At 37.4% G+C, this 22,892-nt stretch overlaps 1 protein-coding gene across 5 annotated transcripts in view; it reads right to left on the bottom strand.

Moving 5' to 3' along the window:
- The window catches only part of syne2a (spectrin repeat containing, nuclear envelope 2a), a 238,090-nt gene that overhangs the window by 30,022 nt on the left and 185,176 nt on the right, over nucleotides 1-22,892 (bottom strand). For all 5 annotated transcript variants that reach the window (XM_061987178.2, XM_061987177.2, XM_061987182.2 and 2 more), the window contains 8 exons: nucleotides 15,763-15,925; nucleotides 15,358-15,548; nucleotides 11,226-11,376; nucleotides 10,936-11,118; nucleotides 8,431-8,568; nucleotides 6,055-6,246; nucleotides 5,699-5,984; nucleotides 693-814 (listed from right to left, as the gene is read on the bottom strand). In XM_061987178.2, coding sequence (XP_061843162.2) covers nucleotides 693-814; nucleotides 5,699-5,984; nucleotides 6,055-6,246; nucleotides 8,431-8,568; nucleotides 10,936-11,118; nucleotides 11,226-11,376; nucleotides 15,358-15,548; nucleotides 15,763-15,925 — 1,426 coding nt within the window. The remainder of the gene's footprint in view (nucleotides 1-692; nucleotides 815-5,698; nucleotides 5,985-6,054; nucleotides 6,247-8,430; nucleotides 8,569-10,935; nucleotides 11,119-11,225; nucleotides 11,377-15,357; nucleotides 15,549-15,762; nucleotides 15,926-22,892) is intronic.

Here is a 22,892-nt window from a genome sequence, read left to right as displayed (position 1 = left end):
ATTGTTTTGAGACATGTTAAAAAAAAAGAATGCACTTTGTGACTTCAATAATAAATATGGCAGTGCCATGTTGGCATTTTTTTCCATAACTTGAGTTGATTTATTTTGGAAAACCTTGTTACATTGTTTAATGCATCCAGCGTGGCATCACAACAAAATTAGGCATAATAATGTGTTAATTCCACGACTGTATATATCGGTATCGGTTGATATCGGTATCGGTAATTAAGAATTGGACAATATCGGAATATCGGATATCGGTAAAAAAGCCATTATCTGACATCTCTATTTGTGACCAACAAGTATGTGCTCCAGTCACTCTATCACAAAAAAATAACAGTTGCAGAAATTATTGGAAACTCAAGACAGCCATGACATTATGTTCTTTACAAGTGTATGTAAACTTTTGACCATGACTGTACATATACATATATATACACACACAAACATAATATATAATGCAGTCGTCGCTTAATGCGGTCCAACGCGTGATTTAGTGTGGTTTCCCACAGCGTTTAGTGTGGCCCACCATGTCATTCAAAGCGGTCTTTCACATTATTTAATGTGGCTCGCCATGTCATTCAATGTGGTCTTCCACATCATTCAATGAGGCCCTCAGAGGGCAGCCATAATTGTGACGTGGCCCTCCAAAACCCCCCTGCCTCTAATGGAAAAATATTTGTCAAACTTACATAACCCTGCTTTCGAGGGGTGCTGGTGAGGGTGGGTAACGCCACAGCGTCACATGCGTCCATGTCGCCTCCTGGTGACTGCCATCTGGGACTCTCATAGGCAGACATTGACCGGCCCGACACTGAAAGACAAAAACAGTGAAAACACAGACCTAACAACTTTCCATCTACCAAAAGCACACATTGTTGGACTAATAAAAGGTTACATGTCAGCAGGGAGGCAATTTATTTATGAAAATATATAAAATTTGATCGATTTAATGCTTTTATGACTTATTTAGTAAACACACTTCTGTTAAAAAAATAAAAGTATTTTATACTCCCAAGCATTATAAAAATGGCAAAATCTGATTTTGCCCAAGTTAAGTATTAATGCGCCTCTTTTTTTATTTTTATTTAGCCTTTATTTAACCAGGTAAAAAATCCCATTGAGATCAAGGATCTCTTTTCCAAGGGAGACCTGGCCAAAAGGGCAGCAGCAAGGTTAAATTAAAAAACAGTAAACAACACATGACACATGTGCATACAGACAAGGTAGACTGCAATCCTTTCACAGAAGCTTTAAACTCATTCAATGTAACAAGGGTTTGAAGTTTAATATTCGATTGTAGGTTATTCCAAGGCTTTGGTGCTGAAAACCTAAATGCTTTCTTGCCCAGTTCAGTTCTTACTTTGGGGACGACAAATTGCAGAACATTCATTGAACGAAGATTGTGACTTCCTTGTTTCTTTGTTAAAAGACAAGACAGATCTGTGCTGTAGAGTTCAAATTTGAATGACAATAAAAAGGAAGTCTCTAAGTCTAAGATAAGATGAAGTGATACCCAGAATGGTTTTGTAGATAAAAACATACCAATGATTGAGGCGTCGAGCACATAAAGATGTCCAGTTAACCATTGAGTATAATACGCAATGGTGAGTAAGGGGAGCGCAGTTGGTGATGAATCTCAGTGCCCCGTGGTACACACTATCCAGCTTGTGGAGACAACCAGCAGTAGCATTCATGTACAACACATCTCCATAGTCAATAACAGGTAAAAAGGTTGTTTCCACCAATTTCTGTTTCACAGTAAAAGAAAAGCAAGACTTGTTTCTATAATAAAATCCCAGTAAAAGTTTCAGTTTTTTACAACATACTGAATGTGCTCCCTAAAACTTAAGTGGTCATCAATTAAAAATCCTAAATATTTAAAAGCAGATACTAACATAATTTGTTGCCCATTTCTTGTTAAAATGTTCTCACACAGTGCTGATCTTACAGTTTTTGATGTGGTAAAGAACATACACTTTGTTTTCTCTGCATTTAAAACCAGTTGAAGATAGCAAAGTTGTTCTTGTACTCTATCAAATGCATGTTGTAGATATTTAAAAGCCTCAGCAGGAGTGGGTGCTGTGCAGTATATGACAGTATCATCAGCATAGCAATGGAAAGTTTAGTTCAGAATATTCTGGCCAAGATTATTTATGTAAATAGTGAATAATAAGGGGCCCAACACAGAACCTTGAGGGACACCCTTTTTCACTTGCAGTACGTCTGAAGAGGAACCTTCTATTTGAACAGCCTGAGTTCTACTTGTGAGGTAATTTGCAAACCATCCAACTGCTTGCTGAGAAAAACCAATAGCTGAAAGCCTCAAATATGATCCAACTGTTACTACATTTACTATAAATGTATAATGGCACACATAATCAAATTGAGTCGTATCAAAATTGTGTTTTGGATTGAAACACTTTTGAAACAAGTTTGTATTGTGGGAAACCAAGAGTGTGTGTTTAAAATGTTAACTCTTTCAGAAAACTGTGTAGTGGAAGCATCAAGTTGACCTAGTTTGTGTAGCGCTTACTTGCCTCAATCAAATATGTCTCAAAAAAGCGACAGCGAAGATTTAGGTTGGCTTTAAACGGTTTCCCGAAATGTAGCTGCAGGAAGAAAAGCACCATCAGGTGCAAATGAGCCAGAAGACGGTGAAAGAAACGATCCAATAAACCAGGAACATCTTTATATAATCAGTGGCTTGGATAAGTTAGATCAGGGAATAAGGCTCAGAAGTGTGCTCCCTTTTGGAGATAAGATGTATTTAAACGCTGCACACTAAAAAATTGTGTCTAAGTCTATTTTTGATGTTTGGTTTAAACTATGCAAATAAAAAAAGCAACAATAAAGAAATAGTAATGCTATTGTTTTGTGTTTTGCATAACAGGGCAATTTTTTTCCTCCAAAATGTGTAACCCTAACAAAAGAAATACAGCAAAAACAAATCAATTCAAAAATATATACAAAAACACTATTTTTCATAGGTACAACAAAGAGGAAAAAATAAAATATATTAAGAGGGTAATGTATTTACACAAACTACATTCGACAAAATAATGAGTGGGTTTATTATTGTCAGGCTATGTGAAAGGACAATACAGTCACTTGCCACATTGCGCTTCAACTATTACTGCTTCACTATGTCAGATTTTTTTAAGCACATTCTACAATTGTTTGGTCCTGGATTACTATATTTTTCAAACCAGAGGGCATACTTGATTATAAGGCACACTGCCAAAGAGCGGGTCTATTCAGGTCTATTTTCGTACAAAATAGACCTACAAATTACAGTATAGGGTGCATTAAAGCGGTCATATTATGATTTTTTTTCTACATTTAAACACTTTCTTGTTGTCTACATAACATGTAATGGTGGTTCTTTGGTCAAAATGTTGCAGAGATTATGTTTTACAGATCATCTTCAAGCCACTTTCTGACCGTCTCTTCAGGATGCGCTGTTTTGTGGGCGGTCTTATTTATGTGCTTCCACTTTGACACCGTCTTATCTCCGCCATCTTTGTTGTACCGGTAGTTTTTAGCCCCTCCATAGCGAGTCTACTGACATATACAAGTTAGAACTGGACGCAACTTCGTATTAGAAATGGCAACAGCGGAGGATGAATGCTCCAAAACGAGGATAGAGAAAAAGAAGGAGCATATGGACTACAATAGTGGACGCGCGCACATTTTCGGGACTTATGCAGATCCCTAATACACATCAGCACGTACAAATAGATAAGAAAAGTTGGTTTTGCATAATTCTGCGAAACAAAACACCAGATAATGTCTCCCAATAGGTGCCATTTTGGGGTCCTTATACACACTATAATACCCATGACTGGTTGCCGTAATGCGCCGACAATCCATCAAGCGGTGCGGCCTGGTAGCTTACCAAAGTCGTACTAAAACATTTTGACAAATTTTTGAGCGCTGTGTGTAATGTTCTATATTTTTAATAAAACATCAACGTTTTAGGCTTGCTTGCTAGCATCATCCTGCAGTCCACAAGTATCTTTTATGTGTGACTGCCATCTACTGGTCACTCTTATTACACCTAGTACCAAAGAAAATTAGATCGAAATCGGTAAGCACAACCAGAATTAATACGTATGAAGGCGCACTGAAAAAAATAAAGGATTTTAAGTGCGCCTTATAACCTAAAATATATGGTAAGCATTTCCAAGCATAAAAATAGCTAAATGAACTAAAATTATCAATGCTATAGTATTATTAACCACTAGAGCAGATCAAACCAATCAGAGGTTGCTGTTCGGTATCATGGCTACTGATTGGATCAGCCTCAAGCAGCATTACGATATTGGATATGTAATATTCATATTGGATATATCATATTGGATATGATATTGGATATTCGATAATGTAAATGTGACTAAAGGGTGATCTCATGTCTACAGGTCCGCATAATGTTGAACAATATATTTAGAAGGTCGTGAAGGTCGTTTTTATGATATATACTTTATTCATCAAGTGCCACCTTAGAAAACACTTGGCTCTCCAATTACCACCGTAATGACCAACATTAAAATACAGCACCATAGTAGGCCTAAGTATTCATTAAAAACAAGGCAGAGGTTTTGTCTAAAAATTATATTTGATATTTTGAATACTGCAACATTACACAGTTTGGACAGTAACACTGTTTAAATACAGGAAAACACTGTACTTTAATCAATTGGTTCTTTAGCGTACCACTGCATAGAGTCCGTGTACCACAGTTTGAGAATCACTGATCTTGCTGTTAAAATATTTGATTTCTAATTAATGATTCCTTTGTAACAGAAATGTATTTATCGCAGTCATGTTTGGAACCAATTATCAGCGATAAACGACAGACTACTGTTTACGATTGTGCTTCTTTCTGCTCCTTTTCGGGCAAACACCATTTTCTTTGTTTCATTTAAAAAACAATGTTTTGAATTGTATTTCCAGATGAGGATATTGTATTGGATATGCTTAATTGTTTGAACTGTATAGATCACAGGTGACAAACTCAAGGACCGAGGGCCAGATCTGGCCCGCCACATCATATAAAATGGCCCGCGAAAGCCTGAAAAAAAATGCTTGTCTATAAAATACTTCACATGTTTTACTAAATGCATCACCGGTAATTCTTTCAATTTTGACTGGGCAAAAAATTGAAACTATTATCTTTTAATATCATGATCATGCCAAATATGATAATATATTACAAATCTATTTTTGTTAAGATAAAAATAGTTAAATATCTGCTTGTCACCTTTACTTATGATTTCATATTAAGTTATCCATTAATTTGTACACAAAAATTGAATAGTTAAATGCATATGCAACTGCGTAATAACATCATGAGGGGTTTATACATTCATATTAGTGCTGTCAAATTAAATAATTTATTTTTTTTTTTTTAAATCAGATGCATTATACTTGAGTTTCGATTAATCATGATTAATCACAGGTTATTGCATAATTTAAATACATTTTTAAAAAGCGCCCCTCTGAAGGGCCATCAATGAAAACAAGTGTGCCCCCCTTGGTGCAGATGGTTTGTTGTGTTCGAAATGAATTGTTGGATTTAAATCCATGGCTAAGGATGCTGGTTCTCATGAATTTTGAATTAAGATTGCCAATCAAAACAGTTGTGGAGGGGTACCTAAAAAAAAGTGCATTGTTTACGTATTTATAGTATGTCTACCTGACAATGCACTGAAGTAAATTCCATCTTCTTCCCGTCCCTCTTCCTCCTCCTCGTCCTCATGGGACGACGACCCTCCGACATCCCCCGTGTGGTCCCATTCTAAGGGTAGCGAGTCCACGCTAACTGGTGTCTCCCGCCCAGAATGCTCCAGGGGCGAGGCCAGCAGGTGCAAGGGCGTGTTCGGGAGGCTCCCTTGGCTGCGCCCGAGCAAGGGCCGACAAATCAGCTCCAAGCTGGACTCCAAAGAAAAGCTGGTGCCCGGGAGCTCTGGTTCTGTGAGGATCTACGATGAAGACATTATATTTAGTTTTGCAGCAACTTATGTGCTTTGCTTATATGAAGATCGAGCTTACTGGAGGTTGGCTGAGACGCTGATGGAAGCGGACCAGCCGGCCGAAAACCTCCTGGCAGTAGGAGTGAAGCTCCTCCAGCTCGTCTTCTATCAGCGCAGCGTCCGGGGGTGAGCTCCTCTGGATCAGACTTTCTCCAAACACTATCAGCCCGTCTATGCGCTCTGTGTTGATGGTGATCTCCTTCTGGAAACTCTGCAAGAAGAAGGATGGGCAAAATGATGGTGACCTAAATATGCAGTTTATACGGTGTGAGTGACAAGAAGAAAAGCTCTGACCCAGTTGTTTGGCGCTTGCATGCCTCATATTTGGATCAATGCAATATTACTCTGATACTTTTAAATTAGTTGTCCCTCGCCACATTGTAATTCAAATATTGAGGCTTCACTACGTCACTTATTTTTAAAAGCATATTTTTGCCTATATTAAATATTAAATTACCGTATTTTCCGGACCATAGGCCGCACCGGATTATAAGGGCCACTGCCGATGAACGGGTCTAGTCAGGTCTATTTTTATACAAAAGGCGTTCAGTGGGTCATATTATAATTTTCTTTTTCTAAATGTAAAACACTTCCTTGTGGTCTACATAACATGTGATGGTGGTTCTTTGGTCAAAATGTTGCATAGATGATGTTTTACAGATCATTTTCAAGCCACTTTCTGACAGTCGCTTCAGGACGCACCGTTTTGGGGGCGGTCTTATTTACGTGGCTCACCTTCGGCAGCGTCTTTTCTCCGTCATCTTTGTTGTAGCGGTGTAGTGTGCAAGGACGGGAGTGGAAGAAGTGTCAAAAAATGGAGCTAACTGTTTTAATGACATTCAGAGCAGCATCTCCTCATCCGTGGTTGCCTTGTGCAACAACAACGCCGGAAATGTGTCCTGTGAAAAACCGTCTGACCGGAACTCTCTGATAACTAAAGTTCTTTGGGTGAATAATGTAAACTCACTACGCCGGTATGTTTTAGCGCTTTCATGGCAAGTTTACTGACAGATATAAGTAAGAACTTTACACTACTTTATATTAGAAATGGCAACAGCTGAGGATGAATGTCCCATAACAAGAAGATAGAGAAAAACAAGAAGCTTATCGGCTACGGGGTCGTCACAGACTAAAAAGGCGGACACGCGCACATTTTCAGGACTCATGCAGATCACAAATACAGATCAGCAGGTACCAGAAGGTAAGAAAAGTTGCTTTTGCATATAATTGCGAAACAAAACGGCAGATAATATGTCTTACCTTATACACACACCGTTCAATTATTGTAACGTCTATCGAGATGCTTCGGGGACAGGATTTATATCGATCACTTTATAGAGCAAAACTGTTTATATTCGGGCATAACCACACCAAAAACATGAGTAAAAAACTATCTTGAAAATTTTTAGATTTTCTGCCGTACAAACCAGGCCAAAACCAACTTGCCATCTGTCACCAACACGCATAGCACTAAGCCACTGGTGCGTTAAAGGCCACACAAAAAGTCAGACAACTTAAACACCACACAAAGTTACACTATGACTCCTCAGTCATACGTGTGCTTATTCTACAGTCATTTATTTATAATGTTAATTTATTTATATTAATCATGGAATGCTCTTACAAGAGAAAGTTACAGGAATGCACACTGTGCATGCACATTGTATAACATGAGGATGTTTAAGGGGAACTAAATGTGATCTCTGAAAGGGGTACAAATGATTTCCAAAGCAGGACCCCCACCTAAACATATTGTACAATACTAATCCATAGCTTATGAAAAACAAGATTTCTTTTATTTTCATTACAAGTGGGCCAAATCACTAATATTACAAAATAATCTCATGAAAATGACTCCTGTCATTTGAGTGTTATAATAAAAGATTGGTTTGAGACAGGTGTGCTGCTGGTATTGCCACGTGTGATGTTGCTCACATGTGCTCCACTGAATGCTCAGGGAGTTTTTGTGTTTGCTCACACACATGAACAATTAGAGGGAACATAGGATGCATCCTCTGTATCTTACACCTACTCACAACCGTAACAGTGTGTTCTCACTATAGATTCTTTGGTTTAAAAAATGTAACTTCAGCAAGTTGCAAACAGCCCGTTTAGGGTTTAGACCGCCCAATAACTACATAAATAAACAGGCCAATTATGGTTAAGTCAAACAGACATGCAAATGAAAAATACATGATGACTGAGTTAATTAAATGTTTGCTAGTCTCTTTGATTTTTACAGCTTGACATTTTAGTGTCCTTTAAACAGTCAGATTTAGTCAGTGTGTTTGCTCTCTGGAAAATTGCTATTCACGCACAATTTCATTTGTTTTGTGCACTGAGAACATTGGTGAAAAAGACTAGAAATAAAGTGCATATGAGGTGACAAACTCACGCTAAGCTGTTGTATCTTGTGATGGACATCGCTCTCGGAGAAGTGTTCCACATTGGTCAGCTGCAAGTCCAGTTCTGTAAGCCACACCAGCATGCTCTCCCTGGTGCTTTCAAATTCTTCCCTCTGGTTGGTGAAATGCTGGAAGAAGATGTGCAGCAACAATGAGATGTTGAAGACAGACGGCGCATGCATTCTACGTACAAAAACATGAACTTTGGCCAATCGAATTTGTCCCAGCAGCACTCAAATGCAACAGTCTAACCAATCAACTGTCTCCCTGCATCGAACCTGTCTCACATCTTTGTTTACATTGACAGAAATTCATTCATTCACTCATTTATTAGTCATCGTTCATTCACATGCCAACAAAAATTAAAGCCACCAGAAACGCAGGTAAAGTATGTGCAATGTTTTGGAACAAACAAAAGTTTACAAAAGTTCGCAACTTGTGAGCGAGAGAGCAGACAGCACACAATAAGGCAGCTTCTGGTGGTGTTTGTTCTACAAAATATGCACACATGTGAGTTGGTCACGTGTTTAAGTAAACATGTCAGCGTATAGAGTAGACTGTTGGTTAAGAAATGTAATAAATACACTAAGCCTTAATTAATACTTTAGAGAAAATGACAGTTTGAAATCTAACTTTAATAGGCATATGTACATACAATATATAGTATCTCACAAAAGTGAAATTAAGGAAGTGAAAGAGAAATTAAGCTTGGATATACTTTAGAGTAGTCAATGTACAGCTGGTTTACAAAGTGTCATTTCTTGTAGTAAATAATACACAGTGATGGGCAGTAACAAGCTACATGTAGCGAAGTTATGTAGCTAAACTGCATTTCTCACAAGCTTGGCGGTAGCTTCACTACTTTTTGAACAAGTAGGGATTCCTGTAGCTTAGCTACTTTTAGACCCATGTAGCAAGGTAGCTTACATCAAAGCTACAAGCTACAAAGAGAATAAATGGACTGCGACTCCCGGCCAAATAAATTACGTAACAAATACAATGACCTGAATGAATTAGAACATGATGATTGGTTGGTGTTTGTATGATGAGTCACAATTGGCTAAGGTTAGGGTGAAACATTACGGACTGGCCAATCAGAGGCAACATAAAACATCGAAACCAGGAAGAAAAATCATAACAGACAGTCATGTCACGACGGGGGAGTCGGAGAAAGAGGGATGCTTCAAGCTGATGACTCAGAAAAAATAGACATACTTGAAAATGGCAGAGGGATTCCCTCCCACAGATTTTCCTTTATTGATGAAAATGACGTCGGCCATATTCATACAAATCTATGCGTTTAGGGAAAACAACGGACAAAACTTTAGTTTTTAGTTGTTTCCTCTGTAAACCGAAATCATAACTGCTCTCTTCATCTAAGATGTCCAACACAAATTTACAAATTCACATTAAGGTGAATTGAGTTTATGAAACCTTTTACTGCACATAACAATTACCAACTGTTCCCAAACACACAAGTCAGTTTTTTTGTCAAGATATAGCAAGATGCTGTTTTGTTTTATTTTACTTTAGGATGAGAAAATTAACAACATTATAGGGGTGGGCCATAGAAAAGGTAAACTAAAATAAATGCATACAGTGGGGTTCAGGGATGAAGTTCTAGGGTGTCCTCAGCTAAATGACAGTTAATAGTAATGGACCCTTATTGGGTTCATTGGTACACTCAGTTACATTAATATTGATATTATACATGTGGGCCCATGGATATTACAGTAATACACATGCACTTTGTTGTGATAGTAAAGCCTATTTAGCACATTTCTGTGTACCATGTTGGTCAGATGCTTTTCTCAGTCTTTTTGTTGAATAGTATTCATAATTTTTCTTCAGCAGATAATCGAAAAAGTATAATAACAGAGTAAAAACAAATATTGCAACTTTCACTTTCTCCAATGATTTTACAGCAACAAACGCTTAAAAAGAACTTGCACTTTCCATTGCAATTTTCAAAAATATTTTTTGCAAATGCAAGCACTTAAAAAAGGCCTGCAAAATCCAGGGTAGACTGGTAAACTGCAATCAATGTTCAAAAACATTCCATTTATCATGGAAATAAAGCATATTTTGTTAGTTGTTGAAATAATGTGCTATTTGGGTTTAGGTTTACATAAAAAACAAATTATAAATTCATAAACTCACAACCAGATGTTTTGCTGAAAACAAAATAAGCTTTAAAACAACAACTTTTGTGCAACCAAAATCAGGCATTGTAGGCTGCCAAATCTTGGAGAGACGGGTAATAGCGGTAGGAACTAAGGAGAATACTGCTTAGCCAGCATCAATACCACTGATAAGTTCATTGTAAACAACAATAACGCGCAAACGTCTCACAAAGCTGACGTCGATAAAGCTGCTGGTAGCTGTATGAGTTAGGAAAAAGTCCAACCACAGGTGTTAATGTTTTTGACCGGTGATACCCTACATTTATGGTATTATGTTATATTTTTAGTACAGTAGGTCATGATTAGGCGTACCCTGAGCCTGCGGAGGATGGCAGTCACACGGCGATGCAGGGTGTCCCAGCGTTTGTTGCCCTCATGGACCATAGCTTTGAGCTGGCTGGCACGGTCGGTACGGTTCTCCCTGGCCAGGCGGCGGTACTGGTTGTTGACCAGTTCTAACTGGGTCAGCCGCTCGTGGACCTGTCTTTGAAAACTCTAAAGAAGACAGTGAAATTGTGGTTGTACTGTAGTAGTACTGCATTATTTACATTGTACTTAGTTTCCAAAGATGTGTCCAAACAAGATATGTCCTCGCAACTTGCCTCAAACTTCTTAAGCTCCTCCTTCGCGATGGAATAAAGAACATCTCCCGAGTTGGGGTTGGCAGCAGTGTACTCAGCCATCTTGAGCCAATCCTCGAACCGTGAATAGTCTTCCAGGAACTTGCACCACAGCCTCCATGTTTCCTCAATTCTACAATCAGGCATGAGGGAGACATTGTGGGTTGTTATTCTGTGGAACTGGCAGATAATAGCCTTTATTAGTTGTGTACCACCAAAATCTAAAAAGTACTCCACAAACGTGACACCACTTAATTAATCAGAGGTTGTGCTCGACCATGATATTTAACTGGCGTCCTGGGGGCCAAATCGACCCAGGAATGACACCATACCGGCCCCCAAATTCAGTTTCAAACATTTTTGCAACTGAGGCGTTCCTAAAAGCAACCCTTAAAGTCCTCTCCATTTTGTCAGTAAATTTTTTTTTCGTACTGTGATTTATGTAACTAAGGTGTTGCTGTAGCTCGTTTAGTCCGGATGCAGTCAGTAGTCATTTGTTCAACTTCTTTAGTTATACTCACGGTGTTCCCCAAGGTTCCATCTTAGGTCCTCTCTTCTTAATTTGGGCTATGAGACTCATATTGTTGCAACTAATTCTTAAAAACAAAAACACTACAGCAGGGGTTCTTAACCTTTTTTTACCCTTGGGCCTAACTTTTACATTACAGAAGGGCCCGCGACCCACTCATATTTTAACAGACAAATAATTTGACATACAATTGTGCCTAAATAAATAAACTCAATTAATAATGAATGTTTTTTTTTAACTAAACTGTCAAAGTGCAAATGAAAAAACAGCTTCACCACTTTAGTCATAATTTTTGCGCTTAAGAAACTTCTCCATGACTTTAGCATCCTTACACTTTCCATCATTGTAACTGAGCTACTGTGTTGAACAATTTCCCTTGTGGATCATTAAAGTTTGTCTAAGTCTAAGTCTAAGCTCCAGACTTCTTCTGTTTGAGATTGTCATTATTGCCACAACTTTTAAAATGTTCTTGTAATCAGACAATATTTTCGGTATATTAGATGGAATTTTTACCTAACAGGTTTCGACTGTCATCTGCAGTCACCTGACCACTGTGACATGTTGCCAATCAGCGGTTCTTACAGGCGTGGCCAATCGGGCAGACCTGTCCAGTCTACCTGGTTGGCTCCCCCCACCCCGCCGCTTGATGGTTGATGGAGGAGGGAATCCCAGGTATGCGAGAGCATGAATGCTTCCTCATCCCGATTGATGGTTTCCTTGGGCCGCTTCCTTATTATTGATCGCTTCCTTTGTTACTTTTTGTCCCGATGATTTTGTCATTGTCCCAGTCCATGATGTGGTTATTTATTTTGCAATGATCTGATATGGCTGATTTTAAGATTTCTAGTCAGGATTTTTGTTTTAGGCTTCTTGAGAACCTTCCAGTTGTCTCTTTTTCACATTCTTTCTGAGGTTCGTTCTTCTTTGTTTCTTCTATGTACCGTATTTTCCGCACTATAAGGCGCACCTAAAAACCTCAAATTTTCTCAAAAGCTGACAGTGCGCCTTATAATCCGGTGCGCCTTATATATGGACCAATATTGAGCCACAACAAACCTAAAATTCCTTTTCATAAAGTTTAGGTCTCGCAACTATGGTAAACAGCCACCAACTTATTTTTCCCCCGTAGAAGAAGAAGCGCTTCCCCCGCAGAAGAAGAAGAAGTGCGCGATGAATGCTGGGATATATGACTGCGCGAGGCGTGACGTTTTGATTTCCATTTGTTTGTTTATTTAAAGACCCCAAAATGTCTCCTATTAAGAGACACGCTTACGACGCAGAGTTTAAACTTAAGACAATCAGTCACGCAGTAGAACACGGGAATAGAGCAGCAGCGACACTGACTCCATTAATGACGACTTCGACTAGACGGAGCCGGGCATGTTGGATGCTGTATTCGCCCAACTGTTTGATTCGGACACTGAAGAAGAAGTATTCGAGGGATTCGTGGAAGAGGAATAACTTCATAAAGTGAGCTTTACATGTTTATTTTGTGTGTTGTGTTGTGTGACATTAACGTTTGAGCAACGTTGAGTTATTGTTATATTGTTATTGCTCTGCACTATTTCGAGTGTTTGACGTTTGATTTACCGTAACAGTATCACTGTTTTTTACGTGTTTATTGAATCAGGGAAAAGTTCCCCTCCACTATGTGATATAAATGTTGGACTACATGTTATACCTGGCTGTTAAAAGATAAACAAAACACCATGTCACTGACTTTACCTCGGGGGAAATAATAAAACAGCTGTTTTTTCATTTTGGGAGTGATCAGATCTGACTGTTTTGTTGACATTCCCCTTAGTGCAGCTCCATCTAATGCATGCATAGGTGCGCCTTATAATCCGGTGCACCTTATATATGAACAAAGTTTTGACATATGCCATTCATTGAAGGTACGCCTTATAATCTGGTGCGCCTTATAGGCGGAAAATACGGTATGATTTTTTGCATGATTTACACGAGATTTCGGAAATTACATTGCCTTTCTTGTCTTGTTCTATTTTGTCCTTTCATGGTCTGCTGTATTGGTTCTGTTATTCCCCTAATGTATGGTAAGGTATGACCTCTGCATTGTTTTGTTTTTTTAGACTGCAGATGACAGTCAAAACATGTCAGGTAAATATTCCATCTAATATACCGAAAATATTGTCTGATTACAAGAACATTTGAAAAGAATACAAAGACATAATGAATAAGAAGACATAATGAACCTTTTTGAGCAAATTATTGCCACAAGTTGTGGAAAAGTGTATTACAACTGAGTACCGCGGTGTGGCCCATACAGACCACAGTAAGGAAAACATTTTTGCGGCCCTTGAGGGAGCACCTGCAGCCCAACAATGGGACCCAGCCCTATGGTTAAGAAATCCTGAACTACAGTGCTGTCATAGAGATGATAGTTAACTAGCTTTTTTGCTGAAGGCCCTTAAAAACAGCAGAGGGCTCCTGTAACTCTGACAAAATAAATAGACCAAAAATCAAATGGTTCTTCGGAATCTACAAAACAAGACCAGTAGTGAAGAGAAAAGTCCGGACCCCCGGTACTTAGCTTTCTGGAAATGTTGCCCCTAAAACAATTTAGTTGAACATCCCTTATCTAGACTATAGGTTTTCAAAGTGTGGTAGAGTACCGGTAAGCCTCTTTAAGAGGTTTGTTTTTTTAATCTTTATTTTTCCCAAGCTGCTTCTGGAAATAGCCAAACCAATAATAAGGTGGTAAAAATAGTGTATAATAATACACACTTAATATAAGTAGTTGCAAATTAACATTTGATACAGGTTATTTAGTTTAAATGCATACATATTTTATATTATACAGTGGAACCTCGATTTACGAACCTAATTGGTTCTTGAAGAGTTTTGTAAATTTTAAAAGTTTGTGTATTGAAGCACATTCTTCCATTAGAAACAGCCTCGACTAAAGTTCCTATTTTAGTACAGGTTTGTACACTTTGATATACAGTACTCTATAGCACTTTATATTGTGTTCAAGCAAACATAACAAGGAGGTGATGAATTAACTGTCTATTAAGCTAAAACAACAACGACAAGCTCAACTGTGCTGTAAGCGCACACACAAAAGTCCTTTTGGTGCCCTCAAAAACAATCAGACATTACTAAAATCTTTAACCATATTGCTAGGGTAATTAACATTTAAAAGAAGACTTACAGTAAATTATTGGCAAAGGAGGAGGAGCTCGCGAAAGGAGAGAAACAAGCAAACAGAGGGAGAAAAAGGGGTGAGGGGGCGTGTGTGTTTTGGAAGAGGCGAAAGGGTAGTCTTCTTTGCTGTGAAATAAATTTGCTTTGGCATCGTTTTCCAGAAAAGTCTGTTCCCAGCATAAATAAAAACTTGCCGTTTTTTTCTTCAATCTCCTCAATACGAGCAAGCACAAAATGGCTGCCAACAGGACACAAAATGAATAAATGAAGCGTTCGTACACAGAGACATGGTTTGCACACAGAAGCATATTCGGCACATTCTAAAGGTTCGTAAATCGAAAAGTGTGCAAACAGAAGGGTTCATAAATGGAGGTTCCACTGTATTGATGTTAATTGTGTGATGTTGGCTGCGCGTCCCACCTGAGCCTCCTCTCCAGAGCCATGGCACAGATGGTCCCCCAGCGCTGGTCCAGGCTGCGACTGGTCTCCTGCAGCGAGTCGCTTTCCGCCTCGGTGGCGCCGGCGGCATCTTCGTCTCCCAGCAAAACGTCGCACAGGCTCAGCACTGATGCCACGCCCTCTGTGTGCTGTTCGATGTCCCGCTGCAGCTCCTGGACACACACAGACACACGCAGACAGCAGCCATGGCTTTAAGTTCCCAAACACACAAACGCACTACGGAAGACGTGGACAGACAGCTGCATTATGAGCCAATCCCCTCGCGATTAATAATTCATTAAAAAGACAAGCAAGAAGTGGGGGAGAGAAACAAGTCCAGTGAAAGCAAAAACAATAATACTGTAAGTGAAACTGAACATGGGCTACCTGCTGCTCAGCCAGTCTCCTTTGGATCTCCTGATGGTGACACACACTGTAGGTGATGGGCCTGGAGAGCTCGGCCTCAACGCGGCAAAGCCAGGATCGGAGGTTACTCATGTTTTTGTCCAACTTCTGCACGGTCACCAAAGTGTCCTTCAACTTCCTCACCCTAAAGACACACACGCTGATGTTAAAGCCAGGATTTCACTCCCTTTTTTTTTGTATTGGCCTGCGATGCCTCAATTTTCTGCAGATTTTTCCAGAAGGTTGCGGCAAAAGTTGCGATGTTCTGAGGCTTGTTTTGTTCTATAACTCGTGATTTTATGAATGTTATTTTTAAGCGTAACCTCAAAAACCACGATTTCATCAAATACTGCGTGCATTGTTTTACTCGTTTTATACCGCACAGACCCAAAGAGAGACACTAGATGGCAGTAAAATCACATAGAGCGAACAAACTTAACGCTATGAAAATTTTATGTCATGGTTATTGTGACCAAAGTTAGCATTAGTATCATTATTGTGGTTGAATGTGCTCAAAAAGATACACACTGATTTTTTTTTTCTTCAATATAAACTAAATAGACACTGTTAGAAAACTATGTTGCATGTTTTGTGTTTCTTATGCTTCACTGATTTAGTAATTAACTTTATTATTTTATCTGTTTAAATGAATGAGCCATTATTGGTTAAATGTTGGTTTTTACTAGGGGTGTGGGAAAAAATCGATTCGAATTCGAATCACGATTCTCACGTTGTGCGATTCAGAATCGATTCTCATTTTTTTTAAATAGATTTTATTTTTATTTTATTTATTTATTTAAAATGTTTGTTTTTTTGTTTTTTTTAATTAATCAATCCAACAAAACAATACACAGCAATACCATAACAATGCAATCCAACTCCAAAACCAAACCCGACCCAGCAACACTCAGAACTGCAATAAACAGAGCAATTGAGAGGAGACACAAACACGACACAGAACAAACCAAAAGTAGTGAAACAAAAATTAATATTATCAACAACAATATCAATATTAGTAACAATTTCAACATAGCAGTGATTAAAAATCCCTCATTGACATTATTAGACATTTATAAAAAAAAATAAAAAATTAAAAAAAGAATAGTGTCACAGTGGCTTACACTTGCATCACATCTCATAAGCTTGACAACACACTGTGTCCAATATTTTCACAAAGATAAAATAAGTCATATTTTTGGTTAATTTAATAGTTAAAACAAATTTACATTACTGCAATCTGTTGATAAAACATTGTCCTTTTTCAATTATAAAAGCTTTTTACAAAAATCTACTGCTCTGCTTGCATGTCAGCAGACTGGGGTAGAACCTGCTGAAATCCTATGTATTGAATGAATAAAGAATTGTTTTGAATCGGGAAAAAATCGTTTTTGAATCGAGAATCGTGTTGAATTGAAAAAAAAAAAAATCGATTTTGAATCGAATCGTGACCCCAAGAATCGATATTGAATCGAATCGTGGGACACTCAAAGATTCACAGCTCTAGTTTTTACTGTAACTTCAAGATTTGTTACAGTAAAAAACTGCGCAACATTTAAAATCTATTTATTTCTGATGGGCGTTGTGGCATCCTTCTCTGTTCAGCGGTCTTGAATGCAGTGTCAAAAGACCTCCGCTTGTATTCCTTTTAGAACAATCTCTGTGTTGTAAGACAGCACAGCTTGTAGGTTCAATGTGCACAATTAAATAGTTAAGTTGCTCAGATGTGTTTACAGAATGAGGGATGTCGTTTCTTAATGGGGAAAAATGCTAATGTCTCTTGTTTTCATGTTACCATTTAAGATGGCGAGCTGGCGCAAGTCAATCCGTGAGTTTTTCAAAGTGCAGGGTGTTTCAATTATTTTTATTTAAACTGTAATGCTAACGGTCGGGAGTTTTACAGCGCTTATTATTAATACCGTTTATCATTACATCCCTAATCAAAACTCATTGTCAAATTATTGCACTTTGTCTATATTGTTTTATTTTTCATCACATTTACCGCTGCCTACATGTTAAGAGCATTTATGAACTGTTGAGGGCAATCTATAACGATCATTTTTGTTGGTAAATGAGACGATGAGGGATTATCATCACACTTTAACATCTCTAAAATGTAAATGCTCCCCAGAAATGCAAATGACAATAGGTTTGTAATTGCCTAACTTTGGATAAATAAATGTTAGATACATATATCAATACATGTAAACTAGGAAGGCTGGGTGCCCGTGTGTTGCTAAATGTTTATATACACTACAACAAAGGCTGTGAATTTTTGGGTGTCCCACGAGTCGATTCAAAATCGATTCTCGGGTCACGATTCGATTCAAAATCTTTTTTTTTTTTTCAATTAACAATAGTGTCACAGTGGCTAACACTTGTATCACATCTCATAAACTTGACAACACATTGTGTCAAATATTTCCACAATGATATAATAAGTCATATTTTAGGTTCATTTAATAGTTAAAACAAATTTAAATAATGGATCCCATATTCCAATATATGACTCATTATTATCTAAACTAAATGCAGTTTTTTGTACTGATATCGTCTCCATAGCTTGTGTGTACCAGTCAGTATGTGTTGGACTGTCAACATCTGTCCATTTTTTTAATATTACCCTTTTTGTTGTTATGCATATTGAAAGAAATGCATTTTTACTCTTTGATGACACGTTACTAAATTGATGGAGATCCCCAATAATACAAGTTTGCAGTGTCATTGCGATGTTTTTATTAAGGACTGTGATTGCTTCTTTTGTTGTTTTCAACCATAACTCTTTTATTCTCTGACATTCCCACAATAAATGAACAAGAGTTGCCTCGGCTGCCCGACACTTCATACATAACTTGCTATCTACTACACCAATTTTAAACAGCTGAGAAGATGTAAAATACAATCTATTCAATATCTTAAATTGAGTAAGCTTATCTTTAATGCTTCTAAAGGGCTTATTGGCATTTTTCCAAATATCATTCCATGATATATCTCTTTCATTTAAAATGTTTAAGTCCATCATCCCATCATCCATTTCCGAACACATGCATTATTTGCATTTCTAGTGTGGTGTTCATTTATTATTCCATAAAATAGTTTCATTAATTTCTTAAATGTATCTTGATTAAAAAGTGCATCTTCCAGTTCATGGCTATTTAAAGACATACTTTCAGAGGATATGCATTTATTTACAGCGTGTTTTAAAGAGATAAAATTTAAAAAATGATTTCTGGGTACATTATATTGATCAACTAAATCATTGAACGGTTTAAAATAGTTTTTATTAATAATATGATGAGGTTTAGTAATACCTCTGTCTTTCCATGTTGTCAATGTAACCACATTTGTATTAATTATGATATTAGGATTGTACCAAAGCGGTTGATTGACAGATGTCATTGAGTTGATTCCTAGTATTTTCTGACACAGTTTTAGAATGTTAAAGGTGGCTTCTATTGGGCTCTGCCTCAATCCATTAGGTATTTTTTTAATATAATATAAACTCCCCACATCAATGTCCAAATTCATTAACATATTTTTTTCTATGTTGATCCAGTCCTTATCTGCAGAAGAATGAAATAAGTGGCTTGCTTGTTCACAACCGAAGGAGATATAATAATGTAAGAAGTTTGGTAATTGTAGTCCTCCTTTATCTTGTGTACAAGACAACCTTAAGTATGAGCAACTGGCCTTCTTTCCACACCATATAAAATGTGATATCATTGTATGTATTTTCTTAAACCAACTTTTATTAATTAGGACAGGCATCATTTTCAGTATATAATTAACTGCTGGCAGTATACTAATTTTTACTATGTTCAGCCGACCCCAAAGTGATATTTGAAGACGTGACCAGCGTTCCATTTTGGATTCTATCTTATTTTTTAATTTTTTTTATAAAGGTTTGGTGTAATGTGTAGTCCTCGATATATGATTTCTGCCTCTTTCCATTTAATTTTGGAGTTCTGAACTTGTGATTTCTTGCAGTGTTTATTAAGTGGTAATATTTCACATTTGTCCCAATTGACTTTATACCCTGATAAACAGCCATATCCAGTGATGACATTATTGATATAGTGAAGAGAGGAGTTAACATGTGACAGGTAGAGAATTATGTCGTCACAATACATCGATAGCTTATTAGACTGAGAGCCAATTTTTATACCATGAATATTATTTTTACTTCTTATTTTTGCAGCTAAGGGTTCAATAACCAAATTAAATAATAATCCAAATGCAGGACATCCCTGTTTTACTCCTCTTTTTAACGAAAAAGGTTCTGAAATATGATTATTGGTTTTGACTGATGCCATGGGCCTTGTATAAAGCATCTTAATCCATTGTATAAAATGATCTCCAAATCCAAATTTACGTAATGTGCAAAACGTAAATGACCATTTAATGCGGTCGAATGCCTTCTCCGCATCAACAGTACATACTGCTGTGGGATAAGGGAGACTTCTAGCATAGTAAATAACATTAAACAATTTCCTTGTATTGTCTGAAGATTGTCGACCTTCCATGAAGCCAGTTTGGTCACTATGAATTAATTTTCCTATTACATTTGATAATCGTGTGGCTAAGATTTTTGCCAAGATTCAAAATGATTCTCTATTCATTCAATACATAGGATTTCAGCAGGATCTACCCCAGTCTGCTGACATGCAAGTAGAGTAGTAGATTTTTGTAAAAAGCTTTTATAATTGTACAGGACAATGTTCTATCAACTGATTGCAATAATGTAAATTTGTTTTAACTATTAAAATGTGACTTATTTTATCTTTGTGAAAATATTGGACACAGTGTGTTGTCAAGCTTATGAGATGTGATGCAAGTGTAAGTCACTGTGACACTATTCTTTTTTTTTATTTTTTTTTTTATAAATGTCTAATGATAATGTCAATGAGGGATTTTTAATCACTGCTATGTTGAAATTGTAACTAATATTGATACTGTTGTTGATAATATTCATTTTAGTTTCACTACTTTTGGTTTGTTCTGTGTCGTGTTTGTCTCCTCTCAATTGTTCTGTTTACTGCAGTTCTGAGTGTTGCTGGGTCGGGTTTGGTTTTGGAATTGGATTGCATTGTTATGGTATTGCTATGTATTGTTTTGTTGGATTGATTAATTTAAAAAAATTAAATTAAAAAAATAGACTTTTTTATAAATAAATAAAAAATCGATTTTTAAAAAATGAGAATCGATTCTGAATCAAGCATGAAAAAACTGAAAAATCGGGAAAAATGTAGCTTTGTGTTATGCAGTAAATGACAAATCAAATGTGTAATATTTATTAAAATATATAATTAATACATTCTCATAAATGTGGCTGTAGGAAGAAAACTGTATTGAGAGTGTGATACAGTGGAAACAACACTTCTATCTAAAGTGTTGTATAGGGTGGAGGCATGGAATAGTAACAACTTTGTACATTTCTGCACTTTCATAGCACATGATTAGAAAGTGGGAACATCTCTCACACAAGGAAATAAGAGGATTTTTTCCCCAGCTGTGTGCTGCTAGGTACATTTAATCATCCCGTCTGAAAGGACACAAAGACGACACATTTACAGCAAGCAAAAAAAAGTTAAAGGTCTTTTCTTTGAATTTCTCAGGTGTCTCCCATTGGAACCCCCAAAAGTTACTATGGCAACGGACCCCCGCCGTTGATGTCTTGGTAACGGTCTGGACAATGGGCGCCCCCCCCTAGTCTTAAAAAGCTTGAAGTGTGCCCCATTCTGGAGTTCTGAGTTAATGGCCTTTATTTGCGCCATTCTCTCCTGTTGAGCTCCAGCAAGGCCGGTCAGTGTGGAGACAACTAAGATGCTCTCTGCCCCACGTAACACACACTTAAAACAGCTTCTGAGTGTAAGTGGGAGGCCGCAGAATGTTTGAAAGGGTCCTAACAGATGGTGGCCATTGAGCATTGAAACTTAACCAAACGTTTTTTGTTTTTTTTCCAAGGAGTAATTGAAACACTACTTTGCATACATTTAGTACAGGGGTGTCCAAAGTGTGGCCCACAGCTTATTGTCAAAATAAAATCAAACAAAAAAACGTCAACAATGGAAGAAAATGAGCAAAAATATGTGATGTAATGAGAAAAGGTAGGAATTTTGATTCTAATAATAGTACACCGTCACCTATAACACAAAGGTGACAAATGTCGGTCTTTGAAATTGTCCGTTTTTAGCATTTCTATTACAAAATAAAATATCAAAACAGACCTCGCATTCTTTCATTTTTCAGTATGTAGCCATCAGTGGAAAAAAGTTTGGACAGCCCTGATTTAATAGCACTAGAGATGCGCGGTTTGCGGACACAACCGCGGAGTCCGCGGATAATCCGCGGGTCGGGCGGGTGACATGATGAAAAAAATAGATTTTAAATAGATCGGGCGGGTGGCGGTTGAACCAATTCGGAAATATATATACATAGTTAAATGTTGTTACCCACATACGAAAAACGAGCAGCACTCTTTGAAACAGCCAATTATTCATCAGGCACTGCAGCACACCACAACACAACAGAAAAAAAAAAGAAAAAAAGATGGCAACGTCGGCAGCAAACGTGGTACACGACAAACTAAAAAAGGGAATACTAAAGACCAGGGGAAAAAAGACCAGCTATTTGCCTTGGCCAATAAGTTGCAGGTAATTTATTATTATTATTTATTTAATTTATTTTTGTTTAAATAGGGATGACATACATATGTTATTGTATAATTTAAGTTTGTGCCCGTGATTGACAGCCTAAGGCTTATGAGGCACATTTTTTATTTATTTTTTTATTTCAACTTAAAAACGTATGAGCCTATGCCTATGCCTACAGCATAGGCTATGTGTTTATCTTTATTTTCCTGCCTGTCGTTGACAATGGAGATTGTCTGATATTTTGTCATGGCTGCAGATCAATCAATAAAGGTTCATCTTTGTCGCGAAATTGTTCACTGTTTCACTGTGCACCCCGCCCTCGTCTCTATTTGAGCATTATAACGTTAACAAGTTAATATTCATTGAAATAAATTCAGAATTTTTTTTTTACCTAACGAAAATATAGGCCTAGTCATTCTAAAACATTTTTTTAACTTCTTAAAAGCATCGTTCTGCTTGCTG

The sequence above is a fragment of the Nerophis lumbriciformis genome, linkage group LG26 (assembly GCF_033978685.3).
Source record: "Nerophis lumbriciformis linkage group LG26, RoL_Nlum_v2.1, whole genome shotgun sequence".
NCBI lineage: Eukaryota > Metazoa > Chordata > Actinopteri > Syngnathiformes > Syngnathidae > Nerophis > Nerophis lumbriciformis.
This window is presented reverse-complemented; position numbering and strand designations above follow the sequence as displayed.